This window comes from Astatotilapia calliptera, chromosome 19 (assembly GCF_964374335.1).
Source record: "Astatotilapia calliptera chromosome 19, fAstCal68.1, whole genome shotgun sequence".
NCBI classification, from domain to species: Eukaryota; Metazoa; Chordata; class Actinopteri; order Cichliformes; family Cichlidae; genus Astatotilapia; species Astatotilapia calliptera.
The window spans coordinates 13,198,957-13,219,719 of record NC_137440.1 but is presented as its reverse complement, the minus strand read 5'-3'; the positions used below and the strand labels follow the sequence as shown (position 1 = coordinate 13,219,719).

The 20,763-nt window shown below is 41.2% G+C and overlaps 2 protein-coding genes and 1 long non-coding RNA gene across 14 annotated transcripts in view; 2 read left to right on the top strand and 1 right to left on the bottom strand.

Moving 5' to 3' along the window:
• Positions 1 to 9,319, top strand: part of fndc5a (fibronectin type III domain containing 5a) — a 48,606-nt gene extending 39,287 nt beyond the window's left edge. For 2 of the 4 annotated variants that reach the window (XR_003270652.2, XR_013903635.1), the window contains 3 exons: positions 4,163 to 4,252; positions 4,419 to 4,613; positions 5,001 to 9,319. Coding sequence is in view for 2 of the 4 variants with exons in the window: in XM_026152139.2 (XP_026007924.1) it covers positions 4,163 to 4,252; positions 4,419 to 4,552; positions 5,001 to 5,060 (284 nt within the window). In the remaining 2 variants the exon portion in view is untranslated. The remainder of the gene's footprint in view (positions 1 to 4,162; positions 4,253 to 4,418; positions 4,614 to 5,000) is intronic. The other 2 variants (XM_026152139.2, XM_080293603.1) reach the window with 1 other exon arrangement.
• LOC145422353 (uncharacterized) overlaps positions 1 to 20,763 on the top strand; it is a 203,909-nt gene that overhangs the window by 74,281 nt on the left and 108,865 nt on the right. The window lies entirely within an intron of this gene.
• Positions 11,044 to 20,543, bottom strand: LOC113012729 (uncharacterized). Of its 9 annotated transcripts, XM_026153031.2 has the most exons (8): positions 20,279 to 20,538; positions 19,311 to 19,410; positions 19,137 to 19,191; positions 17,626 to 18,770; positions 16,096 to 16,187; positions 15,867 to 15,967; positions 13,849 to 13,948; positions 11,044 to 13,541 (listed from the first exon to the last, which is right to left on the bottom strand). In XM_026153031.2, the coding sequence occupies exons 3-8, from the start codon at positions 19,153 to 19,155 to the stop codon at positions 13,409 to 13,411; spliced, it is 1,590 nt and encodes a 529-aa protein (XP_026008816.2). In that variant the 5' UTR covers positions 19,156 to 19,191; positions 19,311 to 19,410; positions 20,279 to 20,538; the 3' UTR covers positions 11,044 to 13,408. The 9 variants fall into 9 exon arrangements, with proteins under 9 accessions (XP_026008816.2, XP_080149723.1, XP_080149720.1 ...); XM_080293597.1 differs by having other exon boundaries at positions 13,504 to 13,948; positions 19,299 to 19,410; positions 20,279 to 20,543; XM_080293594.1 differs by having other exon boundaries at positions 13,504 to 13,948; positions 20,279 to 20,543.

Below are 20,763 nucleotides of genomic sequence, written 5' to 3'. Positions count from 1 at the left end.
AGCTCGCTGTCCTATAGCGTGGTCGTCCTGCTTTCTGCCTATGTCAACAAGCCTCAGTAGACATAAAGCACCCATCCTTGGTTCTTCTACTCGTTAGTCCCTCTCACCTGACAGAGATGTGAGTGGAGAACAGTCGATGCAACAGGCACTGATCAGAATGAGACGTGCTGGCCTCAGAGCTGTTACTTTAGTGATGTGAATAAAATGTTTGACGTGTCTGCATCATAAATAGTTTTGTTACAGCTGGATTTTATGAGCTCAGGTGGAAGAGTGTTTATACTTCATGCCGCTTTTAATTAAATTCACGGCATGCCAAGATGTGACAGGATATAATGTTTTTAATCACACAGAGACAGTGAAAAGGAGAAAGTCTGATCATCTTAAATAACTAAGAAAGAAAAAGTTTTCATTTTTTTAAAACCATGATTGATCTGTCCCAGCTGTGCACTGCACCTCTTTTATGCACTGAAGGTAAAAACACTTCTGCAAAGGATGCACCTGTGTGTCCTCAATTACATCTCCTCCTACAGACTCCCCTCTCATCTGTCCTCCAGATGCATTTAAAAAACCGAGAGATCCTTCATCACAGCATAATGAGACCGATTTCTGGGTTAGAGACATGAGGATGGACATTTAGACCTCAATAAAATAAAAAATAAATCAGTCTCCTTTTAAATGAATGCTATTCATTAGTTTCCAAAATGCTCTTTCCACGGGAGACGACTTTTAAAAGGCCAACAAGGCTAAAATATTAAAACTAAGTGGAACTTATTGATGGCTGTAACAGATAAAACCCGCCTGGTGTCTGGATCTTGGTCAGAAAGCATCAGAGGTGTTTTAGAGCAATGCAGTGAGCCCCAGTGAGGCCAGCTTGCAACAGTGTCAGGTGCCCAGGGCTGCTGGACTTTGATTATTTAATACAAGGCAACAGAGGCCGATCGATCAGCAGAAATGCTTGATGCTAAAAGCTACTGGAGCGTGGGGTTCCTGCCACACCGGGCCCTCCAAATGTCACACACTGCATCTAATAAGAGTGCTCTCCACGCTGCAGTGAACTTTATATCAAGCCTGTGACTTCCCCAGCACTCAGCATTGAGGAAGAGTTGTTTGTGCTGTTGTTTTGCTCAGTGGATGTCTGCAGGCACCCACAGGCAGACTTTTCTGTTGATGGTCATGACTTCAAAGATGGAATTTCATTAAGGCTGGTGTAATTAAAGAAGACCTATTGTGTTCATTTCCAGCTCCATATTTCTATTCTTGGATTAGAGTAGCCTTTAATGTTTCACAGTCCAGTGGGACTATGTTGAGCCTCTTAGTTTATCCTCTGTAAAACAGGCCATTTTAGTTCCTTTTCCCATCTCTTTTAGCCAACTTTCTAAAGCCAAGATCAGAGGAAAACTGTCTGAAACAGTGTTTGGTGAGAGCAGGGTCAAGTCTGACCTCAATTGTACATATTCATTATATGTAGCTGCAACTGCAGCAGCTATCCGGAAGCAGCTGGATAGCGTAGCGGTAAGACTACACACCTTTGGCGCAGGAGTCACAAGTTTGATTCCTGCTTGGGTGAGTCTGTATCCAGTGAGCAGTGAGGGTTACATTCCATTCCTGTGCAATCTTCCACAACACACATGCTACGGCAAGGGGGAGCCAGGACGCCAGGTCAGGGGGAGGCTGTGCTGACTCCCAAGCTAGGAGAGAGACCAGCTGTATATTTTTATAATACTTACTTTATATGTGTATAAGTAAGTATAAGTATTCATTTGTATCTTTATTCATCATGAATACTAATAAGATACTAGTCTTAGATATAAAGATACTAGTAGATATTAGTAGATACTAGTACTCTTAGATATTATATCTAAGAGTACTAGTATCTTTATTTAGATACTAAATAGAATAATTTTAGTGTATATATATTTATTTATTTTATCTTTATTTAGTAAAGATACTAAATAGTATTTAGTAAAATAAAGATACTATTTAGTATCTTTATTTAAAGAATAAAGTATCTTAGTATCTTAGATATTAGTATCTTTATATCTAAGTATCTTACTAGTTTATTCATTCATGATGAATAAAGATACAAATGAATGATGAAGAATGATAATACTTACTTATACACATATAAAGTAAGTATTATAAAAAATATACAAATATATAAATATATAAATTTATAATATATAAAAATTTAATTTGAGAATCTTTTTCAGTTCTAAGAGCTACTGGTGGAGAAAAGGGACATGGACCCTGAGCCAAGGTGTGAAAATGGCTACATGGCAACATTAATACAAGATGTGATATATATATATTGATGTTCATGTTGATATCAGCTGGATAGTGTAGTGGTAAGACTCTAAGCCTTTGGGGTGGGAGTCACAAGTTCAAGTCCTCTTCAAGTCCAGTGCTTATCTCTCATGGTGATGAGGTACAACACATGTGCTACGGCAAGGAGGAGTCAGGACGCCAAGACAGGGGGGATATCGTCCTCCCCGAGGTTGGCAACGTCAGGAAGAAGCAACATGAGTCTTTTCAGCTTAGAATGTTGGTTTGTTGAGAGAGAGATCAAGAATATTGAGAGCACAATGAGAGTCCAAGAGTACTGAACTGGTGGCATCCTTCAAAGGCTATGTGGTGCTAGGAGACATTACTCAAAAGCAACAGCAGGCTAAGATAATCAAATTACCTGTGTAGGATGTTAACACATGGAAGTAGAAAAAAAAGTATTTATTTAGAATCAAGAACCTATTTTTTACTCTGTCGTGTCTCAAAAAAGTAATCCAGCCTGCTGTTGAGCATCTTGAGTAATAGTTCTCCTAACACCACGTAGCCTTTGAGAATTATGGCCACCAGTTCAGTACTCTTAGAACTCTCATTGTGCTCTCAGTATTCTTGATCTCTCTCTCTCTCAACTAAACCTCACATTCTTAGCTAAAACACTCATGTTGCTTCTTCCTGACGTTGCCGACCTCAGGGAGGACGATATACCCCCTGTCTTAGCATCCTGGCTCCCCCTTGCCGTAGCATGTGTGTTGTGGACGATTGCATAGGAATGGAATCCTCACTGCTTACTGGATACAGACGCACCCAAGCAAGAATCGAACTTGTGACTCCTGTTCCAAAGGCATGTAGCTTTACCGCTACGCTATCCAGCTGCTTTCGGATAGCTGCTGCAGTTGCAGCTACATATAATGAATATGTACAATTGAGGTCAGACTTGACCCTGCTCTCACCAAACACTGTTTCAGACAGTTTTCCTCTGATCTTGGCTTTAGAAAGTTGGCTAAAAGAGATGGGAAAAGGAACTAAAATGGCCTGTTTTACAGAGGATAAACTTACCAATAGAGGATAGAGATAAAGATACCAATATCTTACCAATATCTACCAATATCTAAGATACTAGTAAGATATTACTTTATTATAGCTAACTAACTAGTATCTTAGATATTAGTATCTTTATTATAGATACTAGTATCTTTATATATTAGTATCTTTATTCATCATGAATAAAAGATTCTTGAACTTTTTTTTCTCATTTGTGTTTTTTTTTTTAAATTACATGTGCACTTAGGTAGACATCACCAGGGTATGGAGTGACACATCAGTGTGTCTAATGTTGTGGTTTATGTGCAAGTATACCATCAACACTGACAGAAATACTTTGCAATAGCTGTCCTATGTTGTGACCACTATGCATGAAGGGCATGGTCCCTCGCTATAACGTAGTTCACTCCTGTACAGAATTCATTCAGCTTTTCAAATTTACATAAATCTTCGATCGCTAGCAGTGTGACTCTGAAGTGCTGTACTGTATGTTTGTACGTTTTCTCCCCAACAAACACAGAAATGTCAAAAAAACACCTGCAGGTGTCTTTGGTTTCATTCTATAATACTGGACTTATTTTCTACAAAGGTTTGAACTCTGAGTGTTTAAACAAGAGAGAACAGTGTGAAAATGTTCATGCCTGTCTGAGAAAAGTGTAAAAAGTGTGTAGTGAGGGGTTTTAAAGCCTTAAAACATCTATAATATAATAAAAAATAAAGTTGGCTACTTCGCAGATTTTATCTATTGCGGATAAATGAGATACCACTGTAATATATATTCTCTATAATGTTAGTTTTTTAATATAGGCTAATTTCCTGTTTCCTCTAAAATCTTTTTTAGACGAAGTAACAATGGAGGAAGTGGGACAGACGACCCAGCTGAGGGCTGGGGAGCTCATCATCATCGTGGTGGTACTCATCATGTGGGCAGGTGAGGACAAACCTGTTCAGTAAACCAGGATCAGACGGCCTTTGTGTGGATTACACTCGATTTTCCCAATTTTCTGTAAATACAACACAAAATCCAGCTTTTAATGTTTAGACGATAACAATACCCAGATTTGTCCGATCATGAATGCGAACCATCTCTCCCCCAGGTGTGATCGCCCTCTTCTGTCGCCAGTATGACATAATCAAAGACAACGAGCCGAACAACAACAAGGACAAAGCCAAAAACTCCTCAGAGTGCAGCACTCCCGAGCATCCGACGGGGGGGCTGTTGCGCAGTAAGGTATAACCCACCCCCCTCCCCTCCTCTCCCCGGGTGTCTCCCCCTCAGCGGCGCCGGGCAGGTGAATGGTCCCGGCCACTTCTAGACTTTTTTCCACTGACACTTCATACGCTCCCATGGTGTCATCTGAGCGTCAGGCTAAAGCTGAACATTGCTCCAACATGGCGCCATTACGTGCATGACTACGCAGCATCAGCTCGCAGCAGCCCTCGAGTCATGGCTTCCAATAAGTTCTAATTGATCAATGCACAGAGCCCATTTCATAACCATGTATCGTGTGCTGACAGCACAAGTCCAGAACTAATCTTTATTCCTTTCACTCTCCTGCAAACATCAATAAAGCATCCAAGTAGCAGCAGAGGCATCCTCATACTCATTGAATTTTATTGTGCAACTCCTAAGTCCTGCGGTCGTCTCATACCTGTCGTCTTCTTCTCTCCTCCCACAGTTCCCCAAGAACAACAACAACAACAATAGGATGCCATCTGTCAACATCATTGAGGTGTGACTGCCAGGACGTCTTCTCTTTACCTAAAAGACTTTGTGTTCTCACAAACAAGCAGGCCCCTTTTAAGCCCATCTGCTTGTCAGGATGACGCTGGGACTCTGGGCCCCTCGGCAGCGCCTTCTCTCCTTCGGGCCTGGCGCCAGAGCGAGGCCGCAGGACTCTGGGTGTCGAGCATGCTCCCTCCGCCTGCGCCGGTGTGAAAAGCAGCGGCTGCTCCGTGCTCAGTGACTACTGCACTGTGGGGCGGCAGCGATTAGAGCCGAATGGCTCTGGTGTTGGAGAGACTGCAGATAAACAGGCCCCAGGGACCAAAGCTGATAAACAGAGCCAGAGACCTTTTCATTCTCTCTGTCACCTTCTTCTCAGCGTCTTGCAGTGTGTTATCAGTGACCGCAAAACCTGGGCATTTCCCTTTTCTGGTTTGAAATCGTCTCCTCTGCTTTAATCTTTTATATCCACGCATAACTTCATCATTACATGTTGCATTCTGTACTCTTAAATGGGCTGTTAGGGTGTAGTTGTTTAAATTTTTACAAGGTGCCACCAGTACAGTTTTGTTGTTCTGGTATTTTTGTTTCATTGATCCTCTCTCGGGCAGAAGCTCTTTGCAATCTTGTGGATTCACTTGTTTTTTTTTCCGCCCCCTCAGGGAATCCAGACTCTACCACCTGGCTAATTTATGAGATGTTTCTAAAATGTGTTGTGACAACGTCAGAGCAGCTTTTGAGAGGGCTGCTACCAAAGCTGAATCACCAGGACTCGATCAACAAGATAAAAACACTTAAAAGGAACCTCTGATCTGAACAAATATTCACAATAGAGTTCATGAGAGGCCAGGTTTCATCCTACTTCTTGTCCCTCATGCTTTTATTCTGAAATGTTACATTCCATGTCCAGAATGAGCCCTTTAGTATTCCCTCGTGTCTTTCTCTCTGAGGGGGATGAATCTCAAAGCATTCTGGAGAGGAGCAGAACTGCCATAATGGAGTGCATTCATCTAATTAACGAACTCTAAAAGGGGCTGGACTCTCGGAAGAAGTGGTCTTTCCTCTTCAGAGACACACAGGAGATCTCTTATATCAGCAATAACAGCCCTCAGAGGAAGTGCAGAATCGAGGACTCAAACGCCGCAGCCTCTTTGAATAAAATCCCGACCTCTCAGCATGTTGTAATGTTCAGGCAGACAAATGAACTGCACGTCCAGTTTGGAGGGAATTAACTCCGAGCCCCAAACGTCCTTAAGCGCTGTTGTAAAAACTTTGGTTTCCAGTGGTTAGCATGGGATTTTAAAAATAAACTAAAAAAAATAAACTAAAAAAAAAAAAATCTTTTTTTTTGTTAAATGGGGCCCAACTTGCAACCCTACGATTTCTTTGTCACCAGACAGAAGGGCTTCTATTCAGACTTTTTCACCAGTTTAAAGTCAACATCTGTGCTGAAACATAATGGTATATGGCACATCTGGGAGCAAAATGACGCATTCGAGGGCTGATTCAAACTCAGTAGTACTGCCTTAAAAATAAATCACACCATATGATTTATCTAATAAGATGGAAGCCCCTGTATCTCACACCGTGATATTTATCTTCCACCCAGTATTTAAATGTGTGTGCAAAGAAAAAGGGAAACATTACAGATCGATGCCGTGTTGTCTGAAAAGCTGGAAGAGGTGGCTGGCCTTTAATGTGTAAATACATTTAAAATTCCACTCTTGTTTGGTAGCATCAGTCTAAAGAGCTTTTAATGAAATATGACAAGACTAAATGGAAGATATATAGTCTCGTATTGTAAGAGGGTACCGCTACTGCTAGTGAATTTTTTTTGTTTAGACACGGCTGTTAAAGTCCTGTTATTGAATGCGTTTTTCATGGCACTCCTCTACCGTTATGTGCTTCTATTATGTCATTATGCTGTTTATGTGCATTAAAAAGAAGAGTGTTTTCGATGAGGGACACAGCCCTGGATATTTCACATAATCACCCAGGCGTGGTGTTCGAGGGCCATTCAAGCTGCTGGGAATCCGTATCGACGGGCAGCTTCTCATTCTGTGATGCACCGACTCGTCTTTTACTGCGAACGCAACAGGTCCCGGCTCCTCAGCCTTGAATGCAGTGGAAAAGGGAGGCAGTTAAGAGAAAAAGCAATGAACAGAATGAGTAGACTGATAACTAATGCAATGGCAGGTTTCTATCACTCACGAGCAGCGAGCCCTGCTATTTGCTGCACACCATTTCCCCGGTCTCCTTTCCCAATTTCTTCCTCTTCACCGCAACTGTCACATGAAGGTTTAAAATGTGAGTCTGTCTAATGTAAAGGTCTCTCCTGACTAACACTTCTGTCTAGCCAGGACAAACTTTGGGAAATTTTCTGTGAAGTGATCACCACTTTACTTAAAACACTTCACTCAGCTGAAGGCTGAATCCGTTTTATCCCCCCGGAACATTTTCCCCGGTGGCAGACTCTCCGATCAATAGGCATCCGTCCACACAGTGAAGGATAATGACGAGAATCGTCTCCAATGATTTCTTTGAACATCCAACAACATATTTATCCCCTGCATTCCCCGAAACAGTGAAAGTCCTTTGCTCCTCTTTGGTATCGAGTCAGCTAGCAACGTATGAAGTTCATTTTAAAAGTTGTGATGATGGTACGCGTGTTGACACTGTAAATACTGTATTCCTTATTAAAGATTTAAATGTAGGGCTATCGTGGCAGGTTGTCAAACTTTACCAATAAATAGTTTGACATTTTGGGAATTTGCAGTTACACGAGAAGATCGACACTTCTCTTAGCAGCTGGTTAAATTACAGCCAACACATTCTCAAAGTAAGGCATCGAATGCCAGCACGTTGCTATCCTGGGGTAGAAAATAATCCTGTTTTGTCAGATGCTACAAGATGTCCTATGGTGCTGTTACCTTAATGCACCAGCCACAGCCACCACAACACAACAGTCCAGTTTTAAAGACCCGCAAAGTGAACATTAGGAAGTTGGAAGTTTGGGTCGTCTGCTGTTCCCGTTGGGAGCTTTCTGTTTAACTCTTCAGTCGCTCTTCAGCTGTGTAATGAAAGCTGGAGCTTCTTGGGTTAGAGTTCGCACTGGGTCACTCCACTTCACTTTCCTGTCTAATGTTTGATCCGCAGCTGTCCCAAAGTGAATGCAAAACCAAGGGGTCCTATGCTAGTGTCCAAATTTCATGATTACAATTAATTTCCGTCTCACTAACCTCATAAGTCCCAAAGAACAACTGTGTGCATCTGTGAGAAACCAGCAGTTTTAACAAAACAGCAGTATTTGCCCCCTGGGAATGAGAATGGGTTGCTGGCTCGAGCAACAGTACAAACGCGGAAGCGCAGTCAGTCTCTTCATCTAACTAATGGCTGAGAAAGCCATCAAGTGGATGTCTGAAAGTGCCAACCCTTTCCCTTAAGGGTTGCAGCTTCAGCAGCTGAGCACTAGGTGAGCTCTCCAACTTAATACATGAAAATTATTTATTTGGTTTTACACACAAGTGTTTGACCATGTTTAACAGCTACACAGTGGCATAACATGTCTAATTAAGTGGAAGGCATCTGGGTATCTAATTAGAGTCCACTCATTACAGACAGTGGACAGTGCAGTTCGCTTAGCCCATCGCTGCTGCTACTGAAAAACTGATTACTGGGATTTAAGTTGGCTGAAGGCAACACCCTGCTGCTACCACTCTGACTGGAACAGGTTAAGCAAACGGTGGCCAGATGAAAAATCTTTCCTTAATCGCACTCGACAACCGGTGACGACAGCACGAACTCAACATTCCACGTGAGCCCTGTGGCGTCAAACCACTCATTAAAAAAGGCCCGAAACCTTTTCGCCTGCTACCGTTTGTGCTAAATCAATGCCTGAGAAAAAAAGAGGGGGAGACGATGCTCTGTTGCAGTGACGGACCGTTTCGCAACAATCGCTGGATTTTAACAACACATCATGTGTTTTGTTTTAGAGTAGAAACATGCCTGGAAATACATGAAGTTTGACCGTTTCATTATGGGATTCTTGAAATTTAGGAATGAGGATGACGAAGAAGCATGGTTTAGTAAAAATTAACTGCTTTACTAGTGCTATCATGTTTATATTCATTGTATGGAGTGTACAGCAGTCATTGCTTAAAGAGGGCTAGCATGGTTTAACTATTATGCACAAGGTTACACAACTTCAATTATGAAGAATATGGTGTATGCTTACTTGTGTATGCTTAAATAAAATATCTAATATTTTCAAAATAGAGGTGTGTGTTTCACGGTTGCTGTGTGTTACGTTTCGGTGTTGTCAGTGTTTTGTTTTTGCGTGACTGTCATGTGTTTCCTGTTTTACTTTGAAGGTCTGTTGTTATCTTAGTGTGTTCAGTTTACGTTTCCTTGTCTCGTCAGGTCTAATTTGCCCCAGCTGTGTTTCCCTCCTGTGGTCCATTCCCTGATTGCTCCTTCTATGTATTTAAGCCCTGTGTGTCAGTTGGTCATGGTTGCGATCTCCCCCGTGTTGTAAATAGATTTGTCGATACTTTAGTTTTGGGATTTTGGTGGAGAGCTGTAGTTTTTTTTTTCTTATTTTTATTTTCATACGTTGCACGCCGGTTGCCTAGGCCGGGGTGTAACACTGTGGAGGAATCAAAGTTTGACAAAGAGATGTGTCCTGCTGAAAAATGCAGCCGTCAACGTGGTTTTGGGCGAATGCATTTGCCGTCCAGTCAGCAGCTAAGAAAACGTGCATGAATTCGTAATGGCTCAGAAATCAATGAGGCTTTAGCAGCGAAACGACAAATCACTCGAAGCCTACTCGAGTCCAACATTAGACTGCATTTGCTTTCGCATGTATCAATACGAGAGCGACCGCCGGCTCGACTGTTTGGCTGAGCAGGCGAAACGAGGCGGTGGGATTTTATAGCTGACTCGTTATTTGTAGTCTGTTTTGACAATTCCCAACACAGCTGCAGGAAAACTGAGGCACGTCAGGTAAACACAAAGCTGTGTTACTGCCTCCGAAGGAAAGAGGAGGGGAGGGAAAGTATAACACACAAAATAAAACACAGCTGGAAGGTGTGGATCAGCGCGCCAAGTGCCCTGCAGTCTGCAGTTTCACGAGGCCTATGCTGACACACACCTACATACCTTCTGGCTGGCCGGGCGGGGACAGGCTGCACTAGCTGCACAGACGGGATTACTTTAACCGCATGCATTATTCGTGGAAAAGACCCCTGCTCCGTGCTTCTGGGCCGCCTGTGTTCACCTGGGCTGTCAGAATAAAACTGACAAAATGCAGCATTATTCACCAAACATTAACACGGGAAGACAACTGTACTGGGAGCTGAGCATTATTATGATGACTCTCTGACTCTAGGGAGTGGGTTCTCTGCTAAGAGCCGGTGGCACTTACACTTTTCATGCAAGGTTTAATGAGAGCACAGTGCATTGAATCCACCGAGCAGCAAAGAGTACAAAGAGGTCGCTGCTGCTTTACAATAAAAACAACAACAATTTAAACGAATATCTATAATTTAAACACCTTCCTGTTTAACCCCAAGTTGTAGTGTGTGGCCAAAGAGGTAATTTGATTAGCAGTTCAAAAGAAAAGGTATGAAATCTCCACCATCAGGAAGATCCCTCAAACCTCAGGAGAGGTAAACGCTGCTCTATATGAATTAATACAGTACTGCACAAAAGTCTTGAGCCACCATCACTTCTTTGTTTTGATTCCAAGCAGTCAGACTTCCTAAGAGTTTTTTTAAGGTGGCTTTGAGGAATAGTTCTCCAGCTTTCTGCAGGTCTTTCAAAGTGTTTCTTTGGACACTGGCTGCTTTTTCAACCATTTTCAGTCCAGACCCTGTACCTGAGCATTTTCAAATGATTATTTGTTTGTTTGTTAAGCTGCTTAAAACTAAACTATGACTCACTCAAGGGAAAAAAAAGAAGGGTAACGTAAGAGACTATTTTTAATTGTATCTTTAGGCACCTTGGTAGTAGCAGTCTGTTGCAGAAACTTGTCATTTGTTCCCACCACAATACCATCTGGAAAGCATTTGATTGGCAAAGCTTCATGTTTCCAACATGATAACGATCCCAAACACTTCCAGTCCAGTAAAAGCAGACCTGGACAGAAAAATACACAATGAAACACTACCAGTCAACAACTGGCCTGCCCAGAGCCTGGACCTCAACATCACTGAAGCAGTGTGGGATCCTCGAAACACAGCCAACATCCAAAGGAGAGCTCTGAATGTCCTCAGAGAAGCCTGGAGAACCATTCCTGAAGACTACTCAATGAAATTATAAGAAAGCTGCCGAGATGAATTCAGACTGTGTTGAATAAAAAGGTGGTGATACCAAATAGTGACTTTCAAGCTTGTTAGAGTTGTACAGACCTGCTTTGCATGCTGCATTTCTATGTTTGCTCATCTGTCAATACATTGCTGTACCTCTTTCCCATTTTCATAGCAAATATAAAAATAGAAATACACAAATTTTGTTTTGTTTTTAAATGAGGGGTGGCTCAAGACTTTTGCACAATAGTGCATCTGATCCTAAACAGTCAATGAGACATTTGTCCTTTTTGCCTTTATATCAAATTTGCACAGTAGACCAAGCTTACGTTTGAATTCTATTTTTACATTATTTTCTTACTCTCACACTGTTGAACAGCCGGTGCTCCAGCTGAAGGATTGAAAATTAAAACTGTCTTACGCACATCTAAACACTAATTTAATGAAACCCGACTCCGACATGCTGCGATACTGAGAGGTCCGTTACCTTACACACTGCAGGCTTTTCTCCACAGCTTCAAACTTAATAAAATTACAACTTTATCAATTCAGACGTACTTTTCCAGTCTTCCTGCTAACGCACTTTTAGGTGAATATGCTTGGAGTTGGATTAACAAACCCCAGGTTGAGCTGAAAAGCTCACCCTGATTGCTGATGTTTAAGTAAGTGAAGTCAGACATGGAAGAGATATGCTGGATATCCTGAGCTTGTGTCACAGTGCAGGAAAAAACCCCAAACATCACTTTCAGCTGATGCCTTTAAAAGAAAGCACAAAGGACATTTGTTTAGGCTACAATCCTAATAAACAGGCACGATTATGAAAAAAGAAATTGCACTGAGAACTGTTTTATTCCCAGAGAGAGTATTATAATTCAGGACACAATCAGACACATTTACACCACCGGTAATGTTGGACGAAGATGAAACAGCTGGTATGTGGGTGAACTGACCTGGCAGGTATGACATAACAGCCTGCCTCCATATCAAACTCAAAAGTGCGTCAGTAAGTGTGCCGCAAACAGCTGCTTGCAAATCCTGATGATAGCGAGCACATGTTTCAACACATTACAGAGTTTTCAACCATTTAAAAAGACATTTCACGTGCCTGAAAAGTTTTCCTGCTTCTTCCCCATATCAAAATATGACAAATCCCTGATAACCTGTGATGTACTGATCCAACTTTCTCAGTCAGATAGATACCTTGGCTGGGAGTATCTGTTAGCCATCAGCATTTCTCACTGTGACGATGAGGCTTGAACATCGTTTTCAAAATTGTAGATGACTGTGGAATTGCCATTAGCCACGCTTTTCAGACGTCAAAACAAATCAACACTTAATTAAAAATAACCAACAATCTAGAAAAAAAGAACTTGTTAGCGTATCAAGCAGGATATTATGTGACAGCTCGTAGGATAGTGAAGAATTTAGCAGGACAGATGGGCCCGATGTCACTTGGAAGGATGCAAGTACTGGATCGGCACACACCACATTGAAACATGCACCAATTTTTAAATAAAAGACAAACGTAGAATCTAAAGAAAGAAAGAAAAAGCAAAAGTGCAACAACAAAACAGACAAACCAGGCAACCAAATACAAATTCACCCAAGAAACAGAAAAAGTGCAAATATTTGACACAAGGAAAAACGAGCCCCTTCCAGACACACACCTTCCTCCTCAGTAACCCCACTGCCCGATCCACACAGATGCACTGTACCAGAGGCCCTGCACTTGTATGAATACAGTAATTACCAATAACACGTACATATTTTCTTTTCAGTTATTAAAACATTATTTTTATCGAGAGGAGGGGTCTCTTTGTGTGTGAGGGGCGGAGTACAGCTCTCTCAGCAGCACTCTGCACCTTCTTATCGACATCAGTGGAGAGAGCTAAATATTTAAAGCGTGGCTACACTTCACTACAGCGCTTGTGCGTGCTGTGCCTCTCTCCATGACGTCTGAATGTTGCCAGCAGCGAGGTTATGCATGTCTGAAAAGGGCCGTATTACACCATAACAGTAAAGGGTTTTTTCACACAGTGTTTCTTGCTCAGACATTTTAGAGTCGAGGACAGTGGTATCTTTCAAACAGTTTAGGAACTTTTGAAAAGCGTTCGTGTGAGCCATAGTTCTTGCGTTGCCATTCTCGGAGCGTCATCTCTGGCTTTGTACCAAAGCGACTCTGGTAATTTCTGAAATTAAGCAGATTCAGATGGAGATTATTACAACTTTAAATAAAGCTAAACTAAAACTAGATATAAAACATGACATTATGTGCTGGTAAAACTAAATTTAGAGGATATTTTCATTTAATCTTTGACAAATCTGACAAAACAGTCAGGAAGCATTTGATGAACTTCACTAAGATAGTCTGAGACGACTGAACAAAGCCAGACAACTAAAACTAAACTTGATTTTTTACAAAAAGACAAATAAAACTCAGACTCGTTTATTCTGAATCCACAAAAAAAAAAAAAAAAATCAAAAAAGGTGGCGTACCGGCGGGTGAAGTCGGAGGGATGCTGCCACCGTTTCCCATCCTTGCCCGCTTTCTCACCAGCAACACGGTTCAGCACACTCAGCAGCTCAGACATGACACCTGAAGGAGGCACAGATGTTAGAACATCAAAACTGAAGGTCATACGTGACTGAAGGGAAGAGTCATGACACAGAGGGGGGAAATAAAACCCCACAACACAAGCTTCCAAGTGAGAGACGTTTACACGTTAACTTACATCTATAAAATAATTACTTTTACTGTCATTACTTACAGTAAAAGTAACTGTATTACTTAGTTATTACTTTCTGTACCACTAACTGCTTATTTAATCAATTAAAAGTCACCAAAGCTCTCTGGACTCAGTAGCCGTGGAGCTCTAAAACTCCATTGCCATTAACATCAGCACTAAAACTGTGCACCGCGAGCTCCATGGCATCGGTTTCCATGGCCGAGCAGCTCCTGTAGGTGTAACGTGTAGGTGGCCCAGTACTTAGTAATAATTTCACAGATTTATTTATTCTAACTAAAGCTTTGAAATAAATCATACCGGTAACACTACATGCTGGTTGGATTTAAGACAGACCCCTGCATGCAGTAGCTGACAATCGACCTGCAGCAAAGTTTACACACACAAAAGAAAAAAAAAAAAAAAAAAAAACGCCACCAAGCTTAAAGGTCAAGACAGTTTTTTTTATTTCTGTGTGGAGGCGGACAGAATCACTTTCCTTCACCTTTAAGTTTGTTTATCGTGTGATCTGATAAAGCACTCTTACTGGCATTTTACCTGCAAAGGTTTGGATAGATTACAGAAACAACCGTGGCTGCTGTCAACTGTAGAAAAATGTTTTCTTTCTCTTCGGCGCGCTGTGTGTGGAGTCAGAGAGGCTCCGCCATAAACAACTACAGCGCCATCCTCGCTGCTGCTGCGTCATCAACTTTCATGTCGGCTAAAAGTGAAGCTGCTCAGGCTGAATCTCAGAATCACTTTTTACAGCCAACATACGTCTACATTTTAGTCGCAAACTCGAGGTAAATGTTAAATGCGTCCTTTACTGTGAAAACATAATCCTTACTTCAGCTAGTTTTCTTCACATGTGACTCAGTAATGGTAGAAACTTCATCTCTGGCTCGTAAGGGCTGACCAATCAGCTTGCCTGACATACGTCTTTGTTGCATTTTCATTACTAGCCATCAGTGCAACATCCTGCAATTACCAGAACCCTGCACACATATTCTTGGCCTATCAATCAAATTCCTTTCACTTCGCTATGTGGCAAACTGAAACGATTTCATGAGAGTAGCATTTAATGTTTAAATGGATCCAGCTTAAAGTTTCAGTTCTAATGTACAGCCATCAGCTGAGGAAAACAACAGCACTGAGAGCGCACTCAATAATAAAATAATTAACTAGAATTTAAAAAAAAAAAAAAAGATCATTTCCTGCTCTGTGCATCACATCACCATATTAACGATGTACTGCAGCATTCATCTCCGGTGCTTTTTACAAGAATGTTGCCTTTTACTTTTTACTTTTGAAGCCTTCGTAGATTTTTAACAACCATCTGATAACATTTCTGGAGTAGGTGGCACTCGCAGGGATCGTTTTTTTGTAGAATAAGTCATGATCTGTGAAACACCAAAGATGTGACATTCATGTCGAGTATGTAGACGGAGATTCGTAATTCGGGGCCCAGGCCAAGTCCGATCCAGGTTAAAGGTTACTTTGTCAGAAAGCGAAACAATGTTTTCAATTTGTACCTTATCCTTGAATTCATGAGCACATACTCACAGCACAGCACACGTAAAGCATCAGCTACAATCAGGCTCAGAGGACTACTGAAAAATCATTTCAGGGAGTCATTGCCATGATGTCTGCCACCATTTCACGCATGTTTCCATAAATATCATAGTAAAAAACATTAACTGTCAGTTTCCTCTGAGGTAAAACATCAAAATAAATATTTAAAATAGGAGAAGAAGAAAAGAAATATTGGAGAAAAGAACAACAGGTTCTTACCATTATGTGCTCCTTGTTTCTCTTGCATGTGTCTCATTACTGAATGGACATAGAGTCTCTTTTTCTTCTCCCAGTCTGACCTCCTGCTGAAGATCACAGGCCTGAAAAGATACAAGCACATGGCCCCACAAATCTGTAAATATGAGGCTTCTAGAGAACAGGCCGAGCGCCTCTAAAAACCAGAGCGAGGCTAGTGTGGTCCCACTGCTCCCCCTAGAGGTAACAGTACCTTTGAGTCCCGGAGCACTTGGCAGTCCGAGCACACGACTCTTCCTCTGGTTTTGTGGTTTGCTGGCATGGAACAACAACTTTTGATTTCACCTTGAGGAAGCACAGAATATTTGTGTATGATTGCTGGGTTATCACAGTTTTTTTAGCTTTACAAATATCATTAATTTGAGAAAAACTTTTAGAGCATTTTCTTTGAACTCTTAATATGACACAAAACACAAACAAATATATTTTAGTTAATAAAAATTCAGGTAGAGCTGATGGGCTACACGGGCCACAGGAATCATGCTGACCTAAGGGAGTATTCTGCCTTGCAATGTTATCCTCACAACCAGAGGAAGGTGGGTAACAAACCCTGACACCAAACCAGGGAGAGACCCTCAGTGAGACAAAGGAGAGCTCGCCAATGTCAATCAGCTTAGAAAATATCTGTGTCGATCCACTATAGCTCAACATTTACCTCTCCAGAAATGCCCTCGAACACAACTGTGATCAAACTGATTGGTAACAATATGCTGTGTAAAGAGCTCAATCATGGCAAACACATGGATTTATGCAGAGATATTCCTCCAAGTGCACCACAATCTGCTCAGTTCAGCTAACATACCCCTGGATTAGCGAGGGTCATGATTTCCAAGTGTTACAAATGACAGACGTTACTTTTGTCTTAAAATATACGTTTTCCCTTGTTTTTAAACCGCAAAAATGGGCCTAGGTGCTATGACGTCACCATTATTTTCATCTTGGGTAACTTTATATTATGAATCACGTTGTGATGAGTGAAGGGTGGATTCTCAGTGAAACCACAGTCGATGAGCATACCCTCGATAACCCGCCTTTTATGCCTCTCAAAATGATCAAAATGTATAAAATGTACTTAATGTTTTACTCAACATGACATAAAACGATCAGCAAAGTGTTAACAGAGTTCACAGCTGAGGACTGATTTACAGTCTTTTTTTCACAGTCGCAGCTATCGCCCCCTTGACGGCAGGTTTAAGGCACTTCTGTGTAAGCTTCATCTTTCATATCCAGAAGACGCATCAATATTTTATAATTCAATACTGGCTTTTCAGACAAAGAGGTTACATGGGGTTAAGTCTGTTTAGGCTACGATACCAACTTGATTGTTTGTTAAGATTTCAATTAACACACATCTTCCAAATTGTCTGAGATGCACCACTGCACACGTCCCTAGTAAAGCATGCTGCATTAGAATGGAGTTCAAAAGCATCACGAACTCACTGAAGTAATTTGCTTCCTGATAGAGAGATTTGGGACAATTGGGGCCAATTCTCTGCACTATTTTGGCTCTTACGGCTCAGTTATGGCACTGGGCAATGTGAGGTGGACCCGTGGCTGAGATAGGAGCCAAAATTAGGCCAAACATTCATTGCTATCTGGGTCAGGACAAAACTTTGTCTGATTTATTTGGATGTTCTTGTGTGTTCTTGCAAAAAAAAAAAAAAAGAAAAAAAAAAGAAAACATATACAGAGCACTGCTGTAAAGAACAGGAGCAAAGTGTACCTGTACTTGAAGAGGTAAGGTATTTTCCCAGGCGTCCTCCAGATTGGTGTCTTCTGTACTGTGTCCAGATGACTCTGATGCCAGACGTCTGTCACTAGCAGTGTTTGGCCTGACTTTGCCATACGGAGAGGATTCAAGCGTGGGAGGACCGATATCCCACACCCCCTCAGTCTCACCTTCTAAACTCTCCACAACGGAGGTCATCAGCTCCATGAAAGGCCCACTGACAGCAGGACTCAAGTCGTCCACTGCAACAGTAAAGCCTCCAGAGGTCACAGTTTGTTTATTATATTGTGGCTTGGGTGATCTTTGAGGATGACAGCCATTCTCAACCACCCTGAGATGGGGATTTGAGTTACCAGTGAGCTGTTTAGAGTTCAATAACCCATCTCCTTTATGGTCATTTATGGAGGAGAGAGATACATAGCCTCTATCATCACTGACTCCCAAACTCTCTCGTCCAACTCTTCTTTCCATCTCTTCTAAGTGTTGAACAGCAGGAACAGCAGGAAATTGTTTCTCTGGAAACGTGTTGCAATGTGGAGCTGTGCAGCTTTCTGCAGGATCCAAATTACCTGCTGCAGTGCAGGTATTAATGGGATTGAGGTAACATATTGTATTGACATCATAGTCAAACACAGGGGAAAATTTTAAAAGGATATTCTCAGATGTAATATGTTTTTGTACGATCTCCTCTTCACCTCCTGGATCTGTGGAGGATCCACACTGCTTGATGTGCTCCGAGTGTAGCCAAGAGTTCACAGGCTGTTTTACTGCACTCCCAACATTTTGCTTTTTAGGTAAAGGTTCAGGATAAGACAATGTTGATTGCTGTCTCACAAAAGGGCTGTAATAGTCCGTAAAACACTCGAGATCAGGGGACAAAGCCTGTGGACTAAGGGGCTTTTTTAACGGACTAACATACCCTTCATCAGGACTGGAATAGTACGGTTTCCTTTTATTTATCCAGTTATTACGGACCTCAATTTCTAAATGATTAAATGTAGAAAACCTTCTCGATTGCTGCAGATCAGCCTTTCTGTTACAGGTCATCCTTGAATACATGGAAAGAGGTTTCAAACTTTCGCATATGGGTGGTTTCAGACAGCAGACCATCACGTTATTTCTTGCTTTTTTATCCATACCTGTTGAGGGTGAAGAAAATTCAACATTATCAGTTATTTTCTTCCCAGCACACGCGATTTCTGGGCTGACCACTCAAACCTTATGCCATTTATTTGTTCCCCCATTTTTGTTTAGAAAACAAAAACCTCCAATATAACAAAAGTTTTCCAACTTTAAACATTTAGCCAGCACAACACCAACACAAATATTAATCACAACCTCCATGAATGTCCTCCTAGTTGCTCAAACTAACCAATACACTGTCGTATCCCACAGTAAAACTTAATTAACACAAAGGTCACTTGTCTTGTTGTGTTGTTATGAGATCATGCAGTCCACACAACCCATAAGCTGTGAGTTTTAAAATCAATTTTGCACTTACTCACCCAGGACTTTATGAGCCATCTCCACCTGCTTTGTCCTTTTGGCTACCTATTGTTGCTGTCAAAGCCAAACACAAAGCACAGTGTCATCTTCAAACTTTTCTTAAAGGTTATTATGCAAAGTTTTTACCAGTGGCTCCATAGTGTAATGGTTTACACATTCACCTAACAGGATACCTGGTCTGATCCCAGGACAAGGCACCAGGCTTGTGCCCCCCGAGTTCTGGCGTAAAAAGCTGCAGATCAAACCTGCAGAGTTACCTGCTCTGACGACCACCTGTAAATAAGCAAGCAGCCAAAAGTAGCTTTGGAATTAAAAATAATAATAAAATAAATATTCACGGTAGAATAAAAGCAAAAAGGAAAATACAAAACTGCAAAGCAACTCTAACCTAACTCAAGTAATCTCCAAACTAACAAAAACTCCAAACACTAACATGCACAAACAACTCTAATATCACCCCAGGGAGGGTTTGAGCTTCCCCCAATTTTTTAAAAAGTGGATTTACATTTAAATCAACAACAACAAAAACTTTTTCTTTATGTAAATCCAGAAATTCAATCACCACATTACAAGTCACTGATTTGAACTGTGCGGTTTTGTTTTGATCTTTTTTTGTCTTTGAGTTCGATTTCGGGGGAGAGCAGCCTGCTGTTCAACGCGTGAGCCAATTAAAAAATAATTTTCCCATTTATATTGTTAGTTAACGTAACTTAAATTATGTTGAAAATTAAATATAATGCTATGGGTTTGGGGAACTTTGTACATTCTCTAAAAAAACAAAAGCAAACTATATCACCACTAAAAACACTTGCGTGCATTTCACTTTAGTTTTTTTACGTTTCGGTTTATTAGCTTAGAGTTAGCCAAATGGTTAGCCAAACAGCCGAAATCAGTTTAGTTGAGCCCAAACGTTCCTCCGCACTTGGTTAAAGACAAACTTTTTGTTGGCCTTAGGCCTGGAGACTCTAGCCCCGCGTTATTTTTTATATTACCTAACTTACTTCGCACCTGCTCGGTCCTCAAAAACACACGTCCTTGCGCACGCTCAGGGCTAACATTAGCTTTTAGCTTGTTACCTTCATCGATATTTTGGATATGCTACAGCTATAAGACCACACAAATAACATGAAATAAAACTCACCTCTTTCTTGGAAATTAATCTGCTAGACACGCAGACGCTTTCCTCTCTCGGTAGCGCGCACAGGTGTTTAAACACACGACGCACATAAAGGTTAAATGAGCAGGCGACACCGCAAAGGTGAACAAACTGACATGAAAACTCTCACATGTTGTTTACATCTGTGCTAACGCTTCTGATTGGCCAGAGGCTTAAAGTACATTTAAAAAGATTAGTCTATATAGTTATTTGTGTCTCTTCAGTTTAGGCCCACACACTGGAGTAAGGTTACGGTTTACATGTTAAATGTCACTGCCCTTTTATTGACTTTATTTTAATTGATGTGTCATCTGGCTTTATCGATAAATCCAGGGATCATCTGCAAATCAACTAATAATCTTAAATATTGATAATAAAAATGTATTATCTCCAATTTAATACTTTTTTGGATAACCTTTTCCTTTCATAAATGAAATAATTTACTTGTATTTACTTGTATTACCTAAACT